Below are 22,168 nucleotides of genomic sequence, written 5' to 3' on the forward strand. Positions count from 1 at the left end.
ACTATTTTGTATATACACTGAGGGGGGAAAAAGAAGAATGTTGCAGACAGACATGGGTACTGAAAGGATAATTTTCTCTTGATAAGCTCACTAAGCATGACTCAGGAACTGATCACAGCAAAGTTCATTCTAAAGTACATTTGATACCCTGTCCTAATTTTTAATCCACCCCATTATTAGTTTTAAACTTTAATACATAGACCATGAAAAATAAATGGCCAGAATCATTAGTCATTAAGGAAATATAAACAAAAACCAAGAGAGCTTTAGAAAAAAAAAGTCCACAACAGCATATGTCTTTCATTTTTAAATTTCATTTCTATGACTGTGATAAAATACCCTGAGTACAGGCAACTTAGAGAAGTAAGAGTTTATTGGCTGTGTAGTTTCAAGTTACAGTCCACGTCTTCAGGAAGGGTTTTGAGGCAGCCGTCCACACTATCTGTAGTTCACATCTACACCCTCGCTGCCTGTTTCTCTTCACATTTCTACAGGTCAAGACCCAGCCCATGAAATGGCAGTGCTTGCAGTGGGCTAGGACAGTTAGCAGTCAAGACAATTGCCCACAGGCATGCCCACTGGCACATCTGATAAAGACAATATTCAACTAAGATACAAGGTGATTCTAAGTTGACATACTTGACATTTAAAAGTAACCATCACAGTCTTCAAAGCCACTAGAATTTCTAAAGCTAAAAGGACTGACAAAAACTTGTATTTGTAAAGATATGGACGGACAGGAAGGAGTAAGAAATGTATTTTCAACAAATGGTGCTGGAATAGTTATAGTTGTACAGTAGCTTTATTGACAAAAGCTAAGTCAAAATAGATAATAACAATAAATACATGAGCTAAAACTAAAAGATTCATAGAAGAAAATATAAGGAAAAATGTCATGATACTGCATTTATATGCCAATCTGGTATGTAAGTACAATGAAATACTACTAAGGCATTCTGAGATCAAACACATGAATGACCCTGGAGGCCACTGTGCTGAATGAAATAAGCCATATTAGCTCATGACCTCACCTACTTGTGGAATCTGGTAAGGGCAAAGCTGCAGAAACAAGAAGCCAGGCCTGAAGGTGTGAGGAAAGATGGGGTTGGTCAAACAGTACAAATTCTCAGAGACCACTACAGTCTGGGAATCAGATGTACAGCACAGAGGCTACAGTGGGCAATAATTTATTACATATTTTAACATTGCTAAGACTAGATCTTTAATGTCAATACGCTCACAAAGGTAACTATGGAAATTCGTATCTGTCTTAGTTATTTTTCTCATTTATATGATTAACTATCCCAACAAAAGCAGCTTACAGGAGAAAGGGTTTGCTTTGGCTCACACCTTGCCCATCACGGAAGAGAGGGCTTGTCACACTGTGTTATTAGCTTTAGGTAGCCAAAGGCGTGCTGCTGCTCAGCCCTCCTCTCCTCAGTCTTCTATCCATCTCACAAAGGTGCTGCACAACGTTTAGGGTGGATATTCCTACTTCCAGTAACCTAAACAAGAACGTCTGTACAGGTATGCCCAGAGGCTAACAATCCTTCACAGGGGTGCCCAGAGGATCCTTTCCCAGTTGATCTAAGTGGACAATATAAGTCATCACAATAATTAATTTGATTATAGTAATAATTCCCCAATACATACATACATATATCAGCTCTTCACATTGTATACCTTAGAAAGGAATTCAATTTTGTCAAGGTACATTAACTAAGCCTCGGAAGGAAAAATGAAGTAAGGAAGGAAAGAAGACCTTGTTCTAGATGGGGAAGGTTGTGGATAGGTTTGGTGTTGGGTGTAATGTGTGTGACATTTAGGCAGAGTCTCAGTCTGCCTGGCATAAGTGATCTCAGTCATCTGGCACCACAGAGTACCCACTGAAGCAATGGTCAGCAGATCTATGTAGCAATGGGGTCCTTACCACTAAGAAACTCTTTCATCTTAGAGTGGTCTATAGCCTGCTCATTACACTGCACAGTGCAACTGCTAATGGGGAAGAAAGGAGTCTTACTGCCACTGCTGTCGTCTCCATGACTCCCCTCATAGGGCTGACTGGCTGGGTAGGACAACTCATACCCTACAGGTCTAGCATTGTGGAGGCAGAGGCAGGATTGCTTTGAGTTCCAGTTAAGCTTGAGCTACTAAGTAAGACTCCATAACAAAACCAAACAAACTAAGACGAAAGATGGCTACCTTGTTCACTACGGGATGGATCACAACACACACTCAAGTCCCAAGATCCCAGGTATTTTCAAACAGTAAGGCTATCGAATAGTTTTCCTTTGACAGGCTGATTTTTCATACTAAACTATTCCTTTCTAGAGAAATCGCTATAGAACTTCTTGAATAATATAAAATGTTTTGATAACTCAAAGAGAATAAAAAACTACTTTTTGTCTGTGGCTCTCATCTGGAAGCTTTCCCCACCCCCTTGAAATACTGGAGTTAGATTGTAGATTTTCAGGGCCTAGGCACACCCCTGCTCTTAGATGTTTCCAGATGCTTGGCGGGCACAGATCAAATCAAGCTCAGAGGTGCAAGTCCACAGACCCAGCTGTGCCTCAGGCCTGCACAAGTGACTTGGCTTCACTAACGTCAATTTACCTCTGCTGACGCCCAGGTCAACCATGATTGACAGGGACACTTTGGAGAAACCTTGAGAGATCAAGTGCTTAGCACATGGTTGCTGCATACTCTGTATTCATTTTTCTTTCTGTGCCTGGGGTCAGCCTAGATATGCCAACACTCTCTGAATTGGGGAGGGGGTCATTGAAGCATTTTGTGGGAGCATCATGCCATTAACTCCCAGTGTCAATCTCCACAGGTCCCAAAGGGTCTTTTCTCTGATTATGACTCTGATGGCCGTGGACAGCCTGAATTCCTTCATCAAGCAATTAAGCAGGTCATATTCCTAGCCCATATATCCTCTTGGGGAAACTGAAGCTACCCTAAAGTCTCCTTGGAAATAAGTAGTAATTCTGCCAGTTTTTTTTCCATTTGAAGACTAAGGCCACCCTTGGGGAGATCTCTCTTTGGCCTAGTAATCTGGGGGAGTGTGCTGCCTGAAATTTCTTCCCATTCTTTCTAGTGTACAGCCCATTGCTGTAACAAATGAGAAAGTGCAGACATTGCCTGTGAATGAAGGTTTAGGTGGGTTATCTCTGCCATTTATAAGAGAAATTTAACTACATTAACATAAGAATCTTGGTGTCTAAGAGGAAAAGCATTTTCTTTTTGCATTCTTTAAATCCAACTGGAATGAATCTTGGCTATTTCCTTATTTGGGGTGTGACTAATGCTAGAAATGTTGGGTCCCCAGGGCAGGGCTACTGGAAGGTGGTGGGGACTTTGGGAGCAAAGGCCAGGTGAGAGGTGCCTAGAACCCTAAGAGAGTGCCTTTAATGGAGACCATGGGAATCTTCTTTTTCCTTTTCTTCCAGGCCTGAGAATACTTTCTCTCTGCCACACACTCATGCCAGGAGGTGCCCCCTCAGGCCCCTAGCAAAATCGACCGATCCTGGTAATGGAGAGTCTTCTCAAACTGTGAACCAAACATAAACCTGTCTGTTTCAGATGTTTTTGAGAAAAATGGAAGGGAGGATGCTTAACACAGCTACTTAGAAAGTTCAAAGTCGAAAACCAATGCAAGTAAGGCAGCATAAGCAAAACATCACCCTAATGAATGCCCAATCATTAGTGCTTTTAAATCTTCATAACATTTAAAAGGATATGAGTCTTCTTTTGTTGATTACTTTAAGAAGCACTTTTAGCCGGGCAGTGGTGGCGCACGCCTTTAATCCCAGCACTTGGGAGGCAGAAGCAGGTGGATTTCTGAGTTCGAGGCTAGCCTGGTCTACAGAGTGAGTTCCAGGACAGCCAGGACTACACAGAGAAACCCTGTCTTGAAAAACCAAAAAAAAAAAAAAGAAAAAGAAAGAAAAAGCAGCACTTCTAAAGGGTCACAGTGGAGCTCATCCTCCTAATGCTCTGAGGATTCAGAGGCGATCTTTGGTCATCATGTCTATTTCATACACTTTAACACTGGAATGAAAAACAGCGCCCAGAACTAGAAGTCTATAACCGGGATCTACAACTCGTTCCCCACACGATGATAGATAGGTACAGTACATGCAGCTATCCAGTGTTGTCTCTTGTATAAAGAAAGGGCAGTTAGACCTCCTGTGGCATGCACACCTGTAATCTTTCCTCTTGGGAGTGAAGGAAGGAGGATCAGGAGTTCAAGGCCAGCCTCTGCTGCATAGTGAATTGGAAGCCAGCCTCAGCTACATGATACCCTGCCTCAGGAAAAAAAAAAAAGTTAAGTGGATTTTTAAAAACATAATCTAAGAAGTTGACATTTTTGTCGTAATAATCTGAAGGGCACAAAACTTTTCCTTTGCTTCATAACCCTTTGTTCTCTCACCCCAGCTGTCAATACAGCTAGCTTCAAAAAGACGCAACCCAGCTGCATCTTTTCTCTGCTGTGGCCTGCTCTCTTGCTTTCGACACCATAGTAATCACAAACATCACCCAAAAGCACAAATGTTAATGCCCCAAGAAATCTGCCTACCTGTATCCTGCTCTAACATTATTGGTTCTTTCACTGGCTGTTGTTGACATTCTTTAGGAAAGATGTCTCTCCCTAATAAACTAAGTGCATAAGCTTAGTGGCATCTCAGCAGAGATTCCCCTTTTCAGCCAGCCATTCATCCAACAAATATCCATCTAATGTGAAGTTTAATGTGAATTTTGTTGGCTTTAAGCTAGGAAGAGGAGAGCGATTAGGAATCAAAGCTGTTTTTATAAAAAATCATATTGGAAATAATTTATCTGCCTCCTCTGGTATAGTATGAATTTCTACCTTCTTAAGGGAAGAATGATCTTCTCTCTGGATGATTAAAAACTTGGAGAATATCTGCCAGGATGTAAGCTGGCAGAGTGCCCACTGCTTGTTGGTGGCTGAATGAGGAAGCTCCCTGGAAACCGGGCATCTCTCCATCCAGAACACAGAAGGAAAGCCAGGCACAGATTACTCAAACATTTTAATATACCTGCAGGAGCCAAAGGCAAAGCAATTCAGTTCCATGGAACTACTACAATGACCATTGCTTGTTTTGGCCTTTTAAAAATTGACTTCTCTGAAAACTAGGGTTCGAAGGCTCATTTGGTTCCTGGATTGGCTCCAGAGTGGGAGATAGCAGATTGGGAGAAACAATAATGGTTCTTCCCCATGTAAAAGACTTGTTAGAGAGCCACGAATCGGTGTAGAGAAGCAGGAAAGGGAAGACACCGACCCTCAAGGACTTTGAGGAATGCTGCACACCGAAGTTAAAAGAAGACATCTATGTCCTTTGAGTATTTTTTGAGAAATAATTTACATGTTGAGCACCCTTTACATGGGTTTCTGATGAATCTCAAACGTACTTACCCTCCTGCACATTGACCATCCTTTTCAGTCACTTCTTTTCCATTTTTTTCAATCTCCCATCTGTGCTCAATAGCTACTGGCTTTGACTTTCCTAAAATCACATGAACTAGGTCCTAGTGTATGTACTCCACTGTGTCAGCTTCTTTCTGCATGTTCTTAAACTGGTATTACCACATACATATGTCTGTAGCTGGCTTGTTCCTTCCCATTGATGAATATAACTTCATTCTATGAATGTATAATTGTTTATCTGTTGGTGAATATTTATTATATTTCTAGGTTCTGGCTATTACAAATACTACTTCTATAAGCATTGTGTAAACCTTTTCATGAATGTGAGATTTCTCTTGCAAAGTAAATGACTACATTGCAGGATAGAATACAATTTTTTTTTTTCTTGGTTTGGTTTTTCGAGACAGGGTTTCTCTGTGTAGCCCTGGCTGTCCTGGAACTCACTCTGTAGACCAGGCTAGTCTCGAACTCTCGAACTCAGAAATCCGCCTGCCTCTGCCTCCCAAGTGCTGGGATTAAAGGCGTGCGCCACCACTGCCCGGCTGAGACTACAATTTTAAAAGCAATTTTATACTATGTTTTGATACCATGTCACCATTTTTCTATCTTAAAAAAAAAAGCTCATGATATACATAATGAAGTTTTTTTTTTAATTGTTGTTATTGACGATGATGTTTTGTTTGAGAAAGTTTTTTTTCCTGTGTAGCCCTGGCTATCTGAACTCACTTTGTAAACCAGGCCTTTACCTCTTGAGTATTGGAATTAAAGGTGTATGCCATGATTACCAGGCACATTATGAAGTTCTGTAGGTTAACTCAATTTCTTTCTATTAGACACTCAGGATACAATCATGAACAGATCATGGAGAACAGATGTGGCAGTTCACCCATGCACTCTGTGCCCAACTCAAGTCTGAGAAACTGGACTGAGTGCAATAAGAATCTTTTCATTACTGAGGAGGCTCTACTCAAGGAGGAAGCAGGCAGAGTCAAAGCCCTGAAGACTTGTGGGTGGGGCGTAGAAACTAAAGAAAATGATGTAACACTGTTTGCATTAATCTCAAAACTTTCTTTCAATGACAATCTATTGCCACTACCCTGAGTATTTGTAAAGTGACATTGGAACCCCTATGCTATTTGTATCTGCAAGTGGCTGGCATTAATTCCTCCTCCCACCCTCAAGTAGTTCTAACTCATTTCATCTAGTTCCAAGGGACAGCTCCTCTTATTTTAATCCACCTTGCCCAGAGATAGTGGAAACACTGGAAGCACATTTCTGGTGACAGCCTTGATACAGGGCTACCAGTTTTCTATTATAGCTCTGGCTTTTGCTTTTAAAACAAGAGACAGCTCCTCCACTGACAGTTGTCATTGACTCAACATTCAGCTCTGTAGGAGCTGGTTCACTCTTTCATCTGCTTATAAGAAACAGCAGGATTTCCAGCTTCTACTCCAAAGTAGGGCTGTTTCTGAGGCTGTGGCCATCGATGTAAGGATGGCTCAGTATGTCACTGGCTTGCTCAAGTTTACCAGCTGTTCAAGTTGAAAACTAGTGGTGGGTGACCATGAATAATCCGAACACATAAGTCAAGGAGATCTTGATTCAAATCGCAATTGGACTACTGAGGGAACTTATTCTCCAATTACGGGTTCCTTAATCTCTAACAGAGCCATGGGAGATAATGCAGCTGACACACTTGGTACATCGTCCAACCAGGATGTTGTTTCTTTTTTCTCCATTTGTGCCTCAACTACCTCAAATATGAAGCAGTTGAATTATGTAATATCTGCCATACCTTAAAATACTACATACCTTAAAACTACAAGACTTCCATCTACTTTAGAATAGGACTTTGTAATAGCTTGAACAGCTGTGGTCAAATTATGGAAAAGATTTCACTGAACAAACATTTACCGCATGTTGCAGTATGTGCAAGAGCACTGCAGAGCAGTGAGCATTCCAATGAACAATAGCTCCAGGTGGTGATGTCAGCTAGCAACGGTGGTCAGCAAGGGGCTGGCTTCAGGAAATTGCATTTGGAAGGAAGCGGGGTGAACTGATTTAGCTCTGCTCAGGGAGTTTAAACAAAGCTTTGAATATACAGCTATGAGGGGCAGACATTCCTGATAGATTCCTGTTGTACTGGCCACTCCCACATTCAAATAACAGAAATTTCCCAAACCTAGACAGGCTGTGGACTATTTCTTAGAGATTTGTAATCTGTGTGCAACTACAGATCCAGCAGAGTATCTCAAGAGATGGGTGGTAATACCACATGCTCTGGGGAGCCCCTGTCCCTGTTTAAGACCTAACTGGACTGTGGCATAGCAGATGTCAGGTGAATCAAGAGCACACAGGGAAGCAAACAGGGAAAAGAAAGGCTGAAAAGTTCCCACAACCAGATCAGAATGAAAATGAACCAAAATGAATCTGTGCATACAGAACAGTGTACATCCCTTCAAGATCAACCAAGGGACAGCTGGAGAATCACTCATGGTACCTGAGAAAATGGGCTTTTCACCTGATGTTATTCACTCAACTCTAAGCTTCCACTGTCCCCCTCTTAGCGTAGGTGCGAGGACAGTTTGCTTCTGTTCACTGTCAGGAGCCTCATTGATGAGAATACTGCTTAGTATGGTAAGACAGTAGCTACAGAATGGATCATATCTGGGCAAAACTGAATCTGATGGGTTAGGAGATGTCAGTGAGTTTATGTAAGAATCTTGCAGTGTTTTTGAAACATATTTCATGGTCCCTTGAGCTACAGGAACCTTAGATAAGATGAAGCTCTCGTTTTATAGATCAGAGCTGAAGGACCACATCCATAGGAATAGGTCTGAATCTCAAAACATTCAACTGAAATCCCTCAAGAGTTGCTCCTGCTACAGACACAGCAAATAGGTCCATGGACATGAAGGAAGTTAAATGATACAGAAGCTGGACAGGATATGTCTACCCTGGAAAAGGTATGGGGGTCTACCCAGGAAACACCTGGAGTGACGTAGAGAAGTACATACACATGTGCCATATGAAGAGGGGAAATGAAAGTACGAAAGACAGCTTGTTATGGTAGCAAAGAAGGAAGTTTTGTGAAGATGTAGGTAGGGCCTAAGGAATGGCAGGATAGTGGGAGAGCAATACAGGGTGGAAGAGCAGGCAGATGGAGGGATCAATTGCCCAGATGGTCCAGAGGTTTGTAGGAGCCTGGGGAAATTATACTGAGGACACAGAAACATAAAACAGCGTCAGAATATGGAAAGCCAGACAGTCAAGCTGTGAAATTCATGATACTGATTAACAACAGGGAGACATTCAAGACTCCACTGAGAATGAAAAAAAGTCTAAATTGATAGTTCTCACATTGAATATGTTCGAGATAAGCTTTTGGATGATTCAAGGCTGACTACAAATAACTTGTGTGTGTGTGTGCGTGTGTGTGTACATGCACACATCCATACACATATGTGTTACACCAGAGTATTAAGCTATTGTATTACATTTGTTATAATTCATTAAGAATACTTTTTTGGATGATCACATATTCATTAAAACTGGAAGATTCTTTAATAAACAGTTTGGTAAATTGATAAATGAAAATATATCAAATGGCAAAAGACATGAAATCTATAATCATTGCATAAAGTTCCAGAAACACTTTATTTAAAAATGGAGTTGTAAATGCATAACAAAATAACGTAATAAATGTAACAAAAATAAATAAGGAGAATGTATTCATACAAAATAAAAATAACATAGTAAAAGGCCAAATGTTTATAATTGAACAAAACTGTGTAAACAAACAATAATGTAAGTAGATAATTTAACACTTTCTTAGACTTCCTTATCTTGTACTCTCATGTGGATAAACTCAGTACCAAACGTTAACTAAAGGGGGAACGAACACACATGATTATTACGCATAACTTTTTCTTGAAATGGACTGACCCTGTTTCAATGTTTTGTTTGTTTCTTCAAAGTATCTCACTTCTCTTTTACATTTGTTGAAACCCTTTTGAAGTTTTACTTCATGAGAACTGTGAATTTAGCTTTACAAGGAGAACAAGTCCTTTTTTTTTTAATTTAAAGAAAAATATGAGATCCATTACATAGCAAACTTACGTTTTACATCTTACAAAAAGATTTTGCATTTTTATTAACTGATCCAACAACATAGGATTTCTTAGATCCTAAAAAAATCTTGAAGTATAGTTACCTTTTCCTTAAAACAAATGTAGCATAGGTTATTGCTAAAATATCAAAGACCACATCACAAAGTTGCAGTTTATTCTTTATAGACTGATGAGCCTTTGGAGCAAATCCAGGCCTATTAATATATTTAAAAGAATTAAGATTCACCCAAATTAGTGTTCTGGAAACACAAAAATAATTCCTTTATTTAAAAACTTATCGAAATGTGAGCTTACTGGAAAGAAAACAAAACGGTAACAAAAACAAAGTTTAGAGAAGATATTTTTCACAGGCTTTCTTTTTAGTAGCTATAAGCCCAAAGCCTTAGTCGTCGTTGCTGTCTTGCAGGGTCCTTACAAATATGTAAGACTGACAAAGGGTTACTATGGATCTACAGGGAAACATAGAAGCAATTCAATGACTGGGAGTGGAACTATCAACTACTCTCACAACTACTGATTCTTCACGTCTCCTAATGAAGAAAAATGAACCTCATGATCACTCTAGAGGCATTTCTGCAACATAAAAACCTAGTAACACAGGACAAATATACATGTTTTTAATTTTAAAAATATACTCCACCTAAACTATCTGTCAAGTTTAACCTTCTAGTCATTTAATCTAAAAGGTGAGAGAAAATCTTACTTCCTTAAAAAGAAAAACAGAAGAAAAGAAAAAAAGAAAAAAAAAAGGTGCCAAATGGCTCTGTGTGAAAAGTGGAGTAAAACACTGGGATTAAAACAAGTACAGTATTGTCAACTTCCTATGTACAGACGTCAGTCCTTAATGATATATGGATACGTCCATCTACCACTCCCAGTAAACCTTAGTGCAAAATAATAGTTAATTTCCATAATCCCAAGACAAGTTACTTAGCAACAGTTATAAATCACACTATGTTGGACAGTCTCAGGACGCAGGACGGCTGCTGTGGAGGGTCTGCTTCACTCTACAGAGCAGGGTGACACTGTGTCCAGTGACTGAGTAATAATAAAAACCCTAGTATTAAGAAGCAAATTGAAAGGTTTAACAATCTGTACAGCGAATGAGAAAGATCATGTCAGGGAGCATCTTGGCACAGGAGACACAGGGGCTTAGAAATGTGGATATTTTAGCTTGTTTGTAGGTCACAGCACGGCTTAAAACAAACAACAAAAAGAACTATGAAGGGAAAGGATGCAATGATATGATTCAATCTGAAAAATCACAGAACTACAAAAGGCAAAGCTGCCTCTTGCTAAATGTGCTTCAAGTGGTTGTCTGAGTAGTTTGAAAAGACTGGTATAACACATTAGAGGTAAAAATAAATAAATAAATCAAGAAGACAAAGATAACAAGATTGTTGCTGACCAAGCTCTCTTGTTTTGTATGTCAACATCATGCTGCTTCCAATACCCCTAGTCACTCCATGGGTAATGTCTCTAACAAACAAGGGAACATCATTCATGTACTGTAACATCTTCCTCTTCCCCATCAGGGTTGAACCTATTGAAATGGATACTGAAATCAGCCTCAGATTCGGCATTCTCAAACTCAGTGGAGGCTGCTGCTGCTGCTGCTGCAGCAGCAGGGTGTAGGGCCCTAGCTTCTGGTGGGCAAAGTGCTGGCGTCTGACTAGGGCTGCTGTGGTTATTAACAGGACTGGACTTCTGTTTTGGTGGAGACGGCAGGATAGCATTGGGAAATCCCATGTTGTTAAGAGCCTCCAAAGTTCCATCTGGGTCAATCATGGCATTTATCACTGAAGGAAATAAAAAATAAAAAGAGATGTAATTCTGTTTTCAGTAAGATGTGGATATGAATACTGCTTATCATTAAGAGAGACTTTAGCTAAAGTAAGCTACTAACCTCTAGTTAAGCAAGCTAGATCTTATTTACCCTGATTCAATAACCAGTGGTTAAGTCCACACTGCAGATTTCACAGACCTGAGTGATTCTCCTAGGTCCCTGCAGTCCCTATAGACACTTTAGGTGTCTGTGAACAGTGCTTGGAAGGGAAAAAGCCAAGAGCTTTTTGAACTTGCTTTTACCATCATAGTGGGGTACTGAAAATACTGGTTATGTTTTTAACATCCTTTTAGCTTCCAGATTTTATCAAATATAAATACCAACAAATGTTCAGGATTTCTTTTTATGCCAAGTATGAAGAGTTCTAGCTACATGGTGAGGTCAAGACCAATCTGCATATAACACTCTGAATCAAAAGTGAAACAACAAAAAGATTTTATATTGGGAACTATCTACCTATTATTCACTTTTATGAAGAAGCCAGGGCCTTACACACACTAGGCAGACACTCTAGGACTGAGACACACCTCCAGTCCTTTATATAGACTTGTAAAACTTTCCTTTTATGAATAATTTGGATATATTCAACTCTATAAGTACTAGTTGATATATTTAGTCAAATACTGTTTCAATAATTAAGAATATAAGAAATATATTTTTAGAAATGGAATACACTGAGCTGGTTTCAAACTCAATCCTCCTGTCTCTGCCTCCTGAATGCTGGAATTAGAGGTATCCACCAGAACCCCCTACACTACCATATCCAGAAGCATCATTACTTAATTCAGTAGAAAATTTACCTTGCAACTGTTTTTCAACTCTTTTCAACTCCTGTAAAATAGAAGAAATCTCCTGCAGGGAAAGAAATACCCCACATTAGCTTACTAAATTAAAACGGATTACCAGCAATGCAACTCATTTCTATGGTACTGCATTAGTAGCTACACAAAAGACACCCAGCAAGCAGGATTCAATTTATAATCTTTAATAAAGAAAAATTTTCAACAGCAATAATAATAAATTTCAAGCCAATTTACTGATAAAGATAGGACAGTTTTGAAACATCTGTTCTGATCAACTTTACAACAATTCAAAACTGTATCTTTGAAGTTTTTTCTTTTTTTTAAAAAATATATAAAGTGAATCAACACAGGAGAAAAAATCTGATAAAACTGTGCTTTAAAACACAAATTATATGTCAATTTAATATTTCAGTTCTAAACTTAGACCTGCTTGTTTGTAATGTACAGTTATCATGTGAATAAGATGCATCACAGTAATTAACACACATAGGATCCTCCTTAATGCTCCCTGTAGCCTTGAAACAACAGATACTTTAAACACCAGTGGATGAAATGTTACTGAATCTAAGCATTTATACAGTCTTTTAGAACGTAAACTAACAAATATTCAAAACTATGCTTTTCCCTACAAACAAAGCCACGCTGAAATGTTTTAATCTTGAAAAACCAGCATACCATGCTTGAGGTTTTCACGATAGGGACTTCGCTTTCGGCTCTTAGCTTGTTTTCTATGTCATCCCAGTTCCGGTCTTTGTCTTTAAACAATATTCTGCAGTCAAAAAACACAAGCATTTTAAATTCATGGTTTTATTGATGATAAAAAAAATACATAAAACATAAATAGTTTATTATAACTACATAAATAGTTTATTATAATTTCAAAACTATATAAAAATAATTATTCAATGAACTCAGACTTAATATTTGGTAAGCATTATTGATTCAAGCATGTGAAAATTATTAAAAATGTAACTCACTAGGTACTAATACTAGGGCCTAAAACTCTTTACTGTTCATATTATTTTTAACTAAAAATTGAGTGTAATACAAATGGTGTTATTAATTGTAACTAACAATATAATCTTTGTTTGAGAAAGCTTAACTTCATTGTGATAGTGTAAGTGAAACAAAATTAAGAAGAAAATACATTTAATTAGGTATGCAATTGTTGGTTAAGACCCCTCTAAGCAAGAACCATAAACTTTATTGATGGATCAAAGTATGAACATCATCATCTATCTTAAAGATAGAACAGTAGGCTATTTACTGTGCTTCTATTAGAAAATATTAATTCATGTTAGTGTATTTGCATATAGCTTAGGAGTTAAGAGACTATAAAGTTTTACACATTTATAACAAAAAGAACTGATGAAATAACTGTTCTATATGAGAAACTAAACCCAAACTTCTTAATTTTTAAAGTATTATAAGTTGTCATCCAATTTTCCTCTCTCCAATCAATTAAAATCTTAGATTTGGTTATCAGAAATCACACATTTTAAAAACTTCTTTTTCCACACATACCCTCTTCTGAATATGTCTTTCACTCTTAACTAGACAGTAATCCATCGTATTCAACCCTATGCAATGTTTCATCATATCTGTGCCTCAAGCTTCAATGATAAATCTCATAATAAAGATATTTATCATCTTTACTTTTATAAAGCCTGCCATAAGCTTTTCATATACCAAAATTCAAAGGTCACATGAAAGGCAATAAAAAATATGAAATATTTGATACTTATGTTACTTATAGAGACCTTGAATGTTTTTCCCAACCATCAAATTTGAAATATAGTAAAATCAATTAGTCAATGTATTAATCTATGCAATCTCTGGACTCAAGTCTAACTAACTGTCAAACCCACAGCATTTTGTGCTAAGGGAGTCTGCCAACAACAGCAAGGTACAAAGCAGGCAGCTATGTGAGTGACTACCTGGATAAGGACGTAGCTGTAAGGAAGGGGGAATCTGTATTTCAAAGGTAGAATACAATTACATGATATACTCAAGCTTTCTCATCAGCAAGTCACAAATGACCATACAATGTGACTCGTGACATTTTGATGGACAACAGTATATATTGAGAGTACACATTTGATTTATTATGTTTCCATGGCTTTTAGGATTAAAACTCAGTAATAAATATCTGCCTCCTATACTTAACTGTGAAGGGATCAAAAGGATGCTACAGATAACATACAGCCAAATATTATTCAGTCAATGAAAACATCTGGAGATTTTTCATGGATAGCCCTCCCACCTCTTGGTGATAATTTGGCAATCAAACCTAGAGCCTTGCACATCCCTTTCAATCCCTATATAAGACGGCCATAGTCAGCATCCATTTCCTTTGCTTAATACCTGCACACTGAATTTTAGAGTATAAATTCAAAACAGCAGCAATTGCTTTACCATCACATATGTGGATGTGTTTTACCATCAGTTAAACTGAATATCTGAGGCGTACCTTCTTCTCTGGTTATTCATCAGCAAGGCATATGACCGAGGCCTAGATATTTGTTAGTTTCTGCGTAATAACTAATTAGTTAAGCTTACTTTTTTCCTACTAATTTTAAATGGACTTCACCCGAGCGAACAGTAGTGCACCTGCATGTGGGCATAAGTTAACTAGCGAGAGCATCACAGGTGGATAGGGTGACTGGTGAGAAGACCTCTTGCAAGTGAAAGAGAATGAGGTCAGCAAACTTAGGTCTGATATGATCATAGGGAAAATAAACTTTATGCAAGACAGTGTCGGAATGCTAATGACATCATACCAAGTATGAGTAAAATACAATGAATTGCTATATAAAATCAGACTTCAGAAAATGTAGTATTTATAATAAAGTTAACTTCTCTAAAGTCAACTGTGATCCTTATCTTTCAAAATTTCATTCAGTTCCAGTTTAATTCACCAAAATTAAGATGATTTGTAGTTTTCATCTCCTTTATTTAATCAGTAATTTCAATAATAAAAAAGGAGACCAATTGAGTTTTGGTAAGAACAGCAATTGTGAATGGTACAGTTAATATTCAAGTGAAGCAAGTGAAACTAAGACAAGTTTTGTGAGTGCAGCAGAAGGAGCTTAAGCCCAGGCTGCCTCACTCAGATAAACAAGCTGTCAAGCATGCCTTTGCTCTGGTGAAGTCTAATATAGCTGTACTCTCCATCTTGAAAAAAAGAACCCACCAATATATACTAATAAGTGTAATCATTACAATAATTTAAGAAACCTGCTTACAGATACTCATAAAGAAAAGTCAAGTATTCAATTCCTTAAGGCAGTAATGCCCCCATATTTCAAGCAAATACTAAGGACCTATTAATATTTTACAGATACTTTTGAAAAAGTAAAGGTATTAAGTTAAAAACAGCCCAAGATGTAGAACAAGTAAGTGATCACGATTCCATTGTTTGAGACTTGAGAACTGAACTTAAAGGGAGAATAAAAATACATATACACACGCTAAATATGTATGTATAATATAAATATATCTTAAATATTTGTAGTTTTGAACCATGCTCACACTGTTAAAAACTACTAAAAATAAAGAGGAAAACAAACAGTACAAATCACACTAATTTTTTTTAAATAGGGATTTTTTAAACTACGTTTACTTGATCGTTTATTTACTTATTTATGTTCCATGATGGGGACCAACTACAAGGTCTCACAAGTGACTTGTTATCCCTGCCAATCAACTGTCACAGGCTTTGGCCTCTATCACCAGCCCCGGTTGCTACTTGTTTTTATTAAGAATGTGGACCTATGGCTGAACAGTGTACATACACTTTAATCATTAAGGCTGCTGCTTCACAGACTTCCAGAGTCCTCAGAGCTCAGCCTCACACCTGACCCAAAGACACTGGAGTCCAGCCTGAGTAAAAGAAACCTCAAGAGTTTGCTAAGTTTAGAATATTTACTAATATTTTCAAAAGAAGGAAACTGGTTTCAGTACTAGTAACTTCAAGCGCTACCTCTCACAAGCAGGGCCATTTGCTATGCCAAGACTGCTTCTTATATTTGAAGTAACGGGTAAGAGCAGCAGTAAGAACCCACATCAGTGATGTCACTAGCTCCTCACGGCAGAGGCCACAGGTCTGAAGAAAATGGAACAGGAAACATAAAGTAGTGATTAGAGAAACACAAGTACCTGATTTTCCCAGCTGTTTTATCAATGGATTGTCTTATCTTCCTAGAGAACTGAAAGACTGATGACAGTAGCAGATTATCTCCCATGACCTGAAACAGAGAAAGAAGTGTAATGACATATAGTTACTGAATAACTACTAAGAACGCTGGCGGCAATTCACTTAAAATTCAAACTACTTATGCTAATTTTAACTTAAAATAAACCGATGATGTCATTAAAGTAACTAAATGCAGAAAGGGAGAGAAACATCAATACAGAGTTCCTTTGTTAAATAACTTGTCAATGTTCCTCATTACTTTGGTCATCCCACTTTAAAAAACAACCTCTTTTATCCTCTTTAATTACTATCGTGACCCTGACTCTCACATTTATAATTGACATTATCATAATGGACAATGGAAGTAGAGTACTATATTATTTACTCATTTATCAAATAATATGAATGCAAAGATGAGAAAGAGAACAACCACCAGCTCTTCAGAGACAAGTGAGGGGGTAAATTTTCACGATGGGTGTTGGTATTCCCTCACTTGAGAATGGGGGTAAAAGCAGAGGCTAGAGACCAAACCTGAGTTCTGTGTAAGAGCAGCAATAACTCTTAAATGCTGGGCTATCTTTCGAGTTTCTTATTTTTTTAAAGGATTAGTTTAATAGTTTTTATCAACACTGGCTTTTAGGTTAACTTAGAATTAATCTTGACTCTTGTATACATTATTAGTTTAGCTTGGACAACTCTTTCTCTTAAATAACAAAATAATGAATTTGGTACTCCTGAAGGAACTGGGGCCTAACATTACTAACATAGCACAGCAGGGATGCCTCTTCACCATGTGGCTAAAATCTGACGTTTACTTACTTCATCCCTACTCCAGGTTCTCCGTCTTGTAATCGTTAAGTGATCAGGATGCTCTGCTGGCTGAGGTCTTGAGTCAAGAGACCGACCATTGTTTCCTTCTGGTGTTTTAGAATGAACTAATGGAGGTATCTTTCGGAAGTTGAGACTTTCATCAAAGACACGATCAACCAACTAGTAGAACAAAAGCAAACTCTTATCAGACCAGAATAGTGAAAAGTGTAGAAATATTGGCATTATAATTTTTATTAGAGAGAAATTATTTCATTCTCAAGTAGTAACAGAAGCATGGCTTCTTCAATAAACCAATTACTTTTTAAATAAGCACGCCAAACAGGTCTCTTCCATAAACTAGATGTTCACCTATGCTAATCTTATTTTCAGGATCGAAAATATTTAACTATGCTAAATTCAATTCTTTCATGATTAAAATGTTCTCCACGGGGAAAAAAAATTGATGCTTTAAGAGAAAAAAGAAAAAAAAAACAGCCATGGAGGAGGACAATGAGTTCACTTTACTCACATTGCTTTACCAGTACAAAATAATGTTTCTTTTTCTTTTAGTTTTCTATCTTGTTTTTTTTTTCCTTTTTTCCTCCCCAAATACAGGTGCCAAATTTCTTCACAAGATACATGAATGGTAAATTCAATTAAATTTATAAAAGGAAACAAAATTAATCCACATAATAAGTATTTTGGTCTCAGTTAAACTTTTAACAATGAGAGAGAACATACATCTTCTTACAGTAAAACTAATGTCCTACCATCGATAGTGCAGGTTATGGACATGCAACACCAAGTAACAGGCTTACCGACGAAAGAATAACTAGGGTAACATTCTTAAATAAAACAAAAGGGGAATGAAAATATATTCCATGAAATGCTTCAGTAATTCTACTGGGGCTCAGTGAATGAATAACCATGTTAGGTAAAATTTAGTTAGAAAGCTGAGAAAATAATATTATTTAAATGTACCAGAGACATGTGTATGTCTTGCCACCATGAAGATCCTCTTGGTTTTGTTTTTAAACCAACACAGACAATTTTTATATACACTTATAATTGATCAGTGTGGTAACAAAACTCTACACAGATTAATGAAATATCATTTGTTAAATTAGAAAACATACAAACAAAAATAAATAAGAAGTGACCATTAAGGAGCATTATAAGAAAACAATGAGACAAAAAGCAACTGAAGAAAAGATTACCAGCAGTTTACCAGGATTAAATGTCCAAAAGGCTAAGCATTTTTGGTTACTATTTAGAATTTAATAAAATGAAGAAGTTGAGTTGTCAGTAAGAGAGGCTAGCAGCGTTTGTCTATAGAGTGGCAGATAGTGAATGTTCTTGGCTTTGCAACCCTATGGTCTGCCTGAGAACTCAGGTCTGCACTGCAACACTGAAACAGCCACAGACAACAGGCAAACAAGAATGGCTACATTGTAATAAAATTGAAATGTGAATTTAAAATGATTTTTATGTTATAAATCACTATTCTTTTCATATTTTCAATCATTAAAAAAATCTATTTCTAGTTTTTAGGCCATATAAAAACAAATTAGTTCCTTTAAAATGCTGACTTTTGGTTTATACTTTCTTTCAAGATGAAAATAGGCACAATGGCTACAGACTATAGTCAATCTTCCTTATCTGGGGATGCGACTAAGCATTGAAAATATTTTTACAATGCTGTGTGTTTACTAGAGGTGCCACATTTCTTCACAAGATACATACATGGTAAACTCCATATACAGATCTCTTTCTTTGTCACAGTTCTGTAAACAATACAGCCTGGGCCCCTTCATTCTATTAGGAGGTATTCTAAGTATCCAGAGATGAGTGTACAGGGAAAGGATGCTCACAGCCTACATGTAAACTCAGTACCATTTTATTTAAGAGACTGGGAGATTCTCAGGTTTTGTGTGTGCCTTGGAATTAATCTCCATAGATACAGAGGGACAAAAGACCACTGTATCATTAACTTTAAGTTAAAGGTGCTGTGTGGAACAATGTTATGTAAGTGGTGTCTCCTGGAACTGCCCTGTTGGAAGCCATGGTTTTAGGTGGGCAACACTCTCTAAATGCTAACTTATATTCCAGAGTTTGTAAGAATATTTGAGTATTTATGTGTATATGTGAGAGAAATAGTATTTGTATAATATACATTTCAGTTTTTAAAAACAATATGGTGGATATCTGTCAACAAAATTACTATTTTAAAAAACCGTAGAAATGATCTATTTCTTTGATATTAACTAGTAGTGACCATTTCTTTTTACTGTCAAAATTCATTGAAACCTTATACAGTCATTTGCTGAACTTCAGTTTACTTTCCAAATAACATCTATACTCACATTTCAAGTCAGATTATAGAAACTCTTCTATAATCAATAGGCAAAGTGCTTACAGCTAAATAATTTTCCATTTTTATGTTAATAGTGGACCAAATGTTAGCCTTTTAGTCTTTGCTAATTGTTACAAAAAATGAATTTGATAAAGCAAAATGGGAAAATGCAGAGCTGCATGCAGACAGGGAGAGTGGACAGAACTAAAATAAACTAAGCAAAAAGCTAAAAGCAAAAGAAATTAAGAAAAGAAAGAACCTTATGCATTTCTCCATGAAGATCTCCTACCTCTTCTCTAGTGTCTATGGCAGAGCCAGGGGTGGTAGCGGCAGTGCTTACTGTGGTACTAGGGGCAGTGCCTGAGGAAGTCACTGAGTCTATCTCTCCTGCTACGTCGTTGATCTCCCGAGCAATGAGAGCAAGATCTTGGCTGATCCTGGCAATAATTTTAGAAAAGAAATGTAATTTCCTTTAAATCAACAGCTCTAGAAACAATCAATTTTGGTAGTCATGTAACTTGTAACTCTAATTAAAGATTCATATCCCAAACTTACAACATTTTGGAAAGCTCTTTACTATTTTGGTACAAAAAAATATAAATCCTGAACTTCAAATACTAACATTAATGAATTAAGTTCCAAATAATCTACACGATAGTATCTTAAAAAATACATTTTGAATACTCTTGGCACTAATATGTCACAGAGATCTTAAATTTGGAAATGAGAGAACTCAGAAAGTTTCTGAACATGGATAACAAGAAACAACGACATTATTTTCACTAACTTAACTGATGCTTAGTGTTTCAATTATAAATATAAGCAACAAACTACAGTGGCATTAACAAGGACAAGGATCTTTGTCACTAACAGAAATTGCATGATAGTTGTTTATAGTCATCTATAGAGACTACTTTTTCAAACTTACACAGCTACCCAGACTAATGACATTTAGTAAACTGTTAATAAGGGATCATCAGCTACTATACTGAAAAATATTTTGATAACTGCACTTCAGCATTACTGAAATTCTTTGTAATTCTAAATACTTATGTTCATGAAATTGGGAACACTAAGATAGCTTCCAAAGCTTTCACCTGAAGGGTCCTATGGTGGCACGAAGTTATAGACTGAAGCGCTGTTTTACACTATGACAGCATTTTCTACTCTACCTGATGTCATCTGAGGACCACAATGCTCTTCTGAAGTAGGATTTTGCTGATTTGTTAATAAACAGACATCACTAGACAAATTCAGCTACCAGTTTATGACTATACAAGGAAGGGTCAGACCTTGGTTTATTCCTCAAGTCCATGAAGCTTTGTGTTCATTCATATGGGCTCACAAAATCATGAAATAACTGTTTAGATTTTTTTAATTTTTATTTTGAGACACAGTCTTGCTACATATACCTGGCTAGCTGGAAACTTTCAGCAATTCTTCTGCCTCTGCTCCTGAGTACTGGGATGGCATGTGTGTGCCATACTACCATGCCAGGCAAGCACTAGTCTATCAGTCATGCCTCCAGGTCACCTCTAGTTAGTAGTCACACTAAAGTGAAGAGTTTTCTCTTAGTATTAAAAAAAAAACTTTAAGAAAGAGAAATAACAGAATTATGTCATTGATATTACCATACATCTAAAAAAAGATTACAATTCTTAGAATTTTTCCACATCATGTATTTGTTGCACATAAAACTCAATTTGGCTTCTTTCACAGAGAAGGACCTAGAATGATAGAATATATTTAAAAAACAAATGTGAAAGCTCAAATAACTTTCAAAATACAAAGAAACATTTTTTAAAAGTTATATAAAATGTGGTCTTAAAATTGAAAAATAATTTTTTTAGGTTGATACATATGAGTGCTTGCCTGTATGCCTATGTATAAGCATACATCCACACACATATATGTGTATGAGTGCACACACACATGTGTGTGCATGGACCATACACAGCCTGATGCCTAAGGAGATAAGAAGAGGGTGTTAGTGGATGGCTGTGAATCACCGAATATGTGCTGGGAACCAAATCTGGGTCCTCTCTGAGAGAAACAAATGCTCTTAACCTTAACCATCTCTCTAGTCCCAAACTGGTGGTTTAAAAGATGTTCAAGGAGTACAACAACTGTGTAAAAATTTGACCAACTTGTAACACAGAGCTGTGCTTAAAGTTCTGGGTTGATAGATGTGTACGGTGATTTAGTGTACACATATATAATCCTTGTAAGAAATTGCAACTTGATTTAAGTTATACTAGTGCAAAAAAGTAGCGACACAGCCAGTAAGTATTACTGATGACCTGTTATTTGCCAGGTACTGCTCAGCATTCCGAGGGGAGAGCAATGAATAAACAGATAGGTTCCCTTGCTCTTCTGGAGCTTAGAATACGGTATCATTATACGAAACTTTCACATTAATCACCTTATCTAATCCTCACAAATGCCTTCTCTAAGTGATTTTATCATCTTATTTTATAAACGATAAAAACCAAGTGTAGAAGTCAATGAAAACGTTGTAGGCTAAGAATCCAGAGTAAGAACATCACCAGACCTTTGCATTATATCACACTATCATGCCATTT

The 22,168-nt window shown here is 37.1% G+C and overlaps 1 protein-coding gene across 11 annotated transcripts in view; it reads right to left on the reverse strand.

The window, feature by feature from the left end:
- Positions 1 to 9,078: 9,078 nt before the first annotated feature.
- Cep170 (centrosomal protein 170) overlaps positions 9,079 to 22,168 on the reverse strand; it is an 87,359-nt gene continuing 74,269 nt past the window's right edge. For 6 of the 11 annotated variants that reach the window (XM_028755235.1, XM_028755234.1, XM_028755231.1 and 3 more), the window contains 6 exons: positions 19,846 to 20,023; positions 17,243 to 17,413; positions 16,387 to 16,475; positions 12,904 to 12,997; positions 12,226 to 12,277; positions 9,129 to 11,378 (listed from right to left, as the gene is read on the reverse strand). In XM_028755235.1, the coding sequence (XP_028611068.1) occupies positions 11,077 to 11,378; positions 12,226 to 12,277; positions 12,904 to 12,997; positions 16,387 to 16,475; positions 17,243 to 17,413; positions 19,846 to 20,023 (886 nt within the window). In that variant the 3' untranslated portion in view covers positions 9,129 to 11,076. Of the gene's footprint in view, positions 11,379 to 12,225; positions 12,278 to 12,903; positions 12,998 to 16,386; positions 16,476 to 17,242; positions 17,414 to 19,845; positions 20,024 to 22,168 lie in introns of all 11 variants that reach the window. The other 5 variants (XM_028755232.1, XM_028755230.1, XM_028755226.1 and 2 more) reach the window with 3 other exon arrangements.

Source organism: Grammomys surdaster, unplaced genomic scaffold (assembly GCF_004785775.1).
Source record: "Grammomys surdaster isolate TR1022 unplaced genomic scaffold, NIH_TR_1.0 126051, whole genome shotgun sequence".
Lineage (NCBI taxonomy): Eukaryota > Metazoa > Chordata > Mammalia > Rodentia > Muridae > Grammomys > Grammomys surdaster.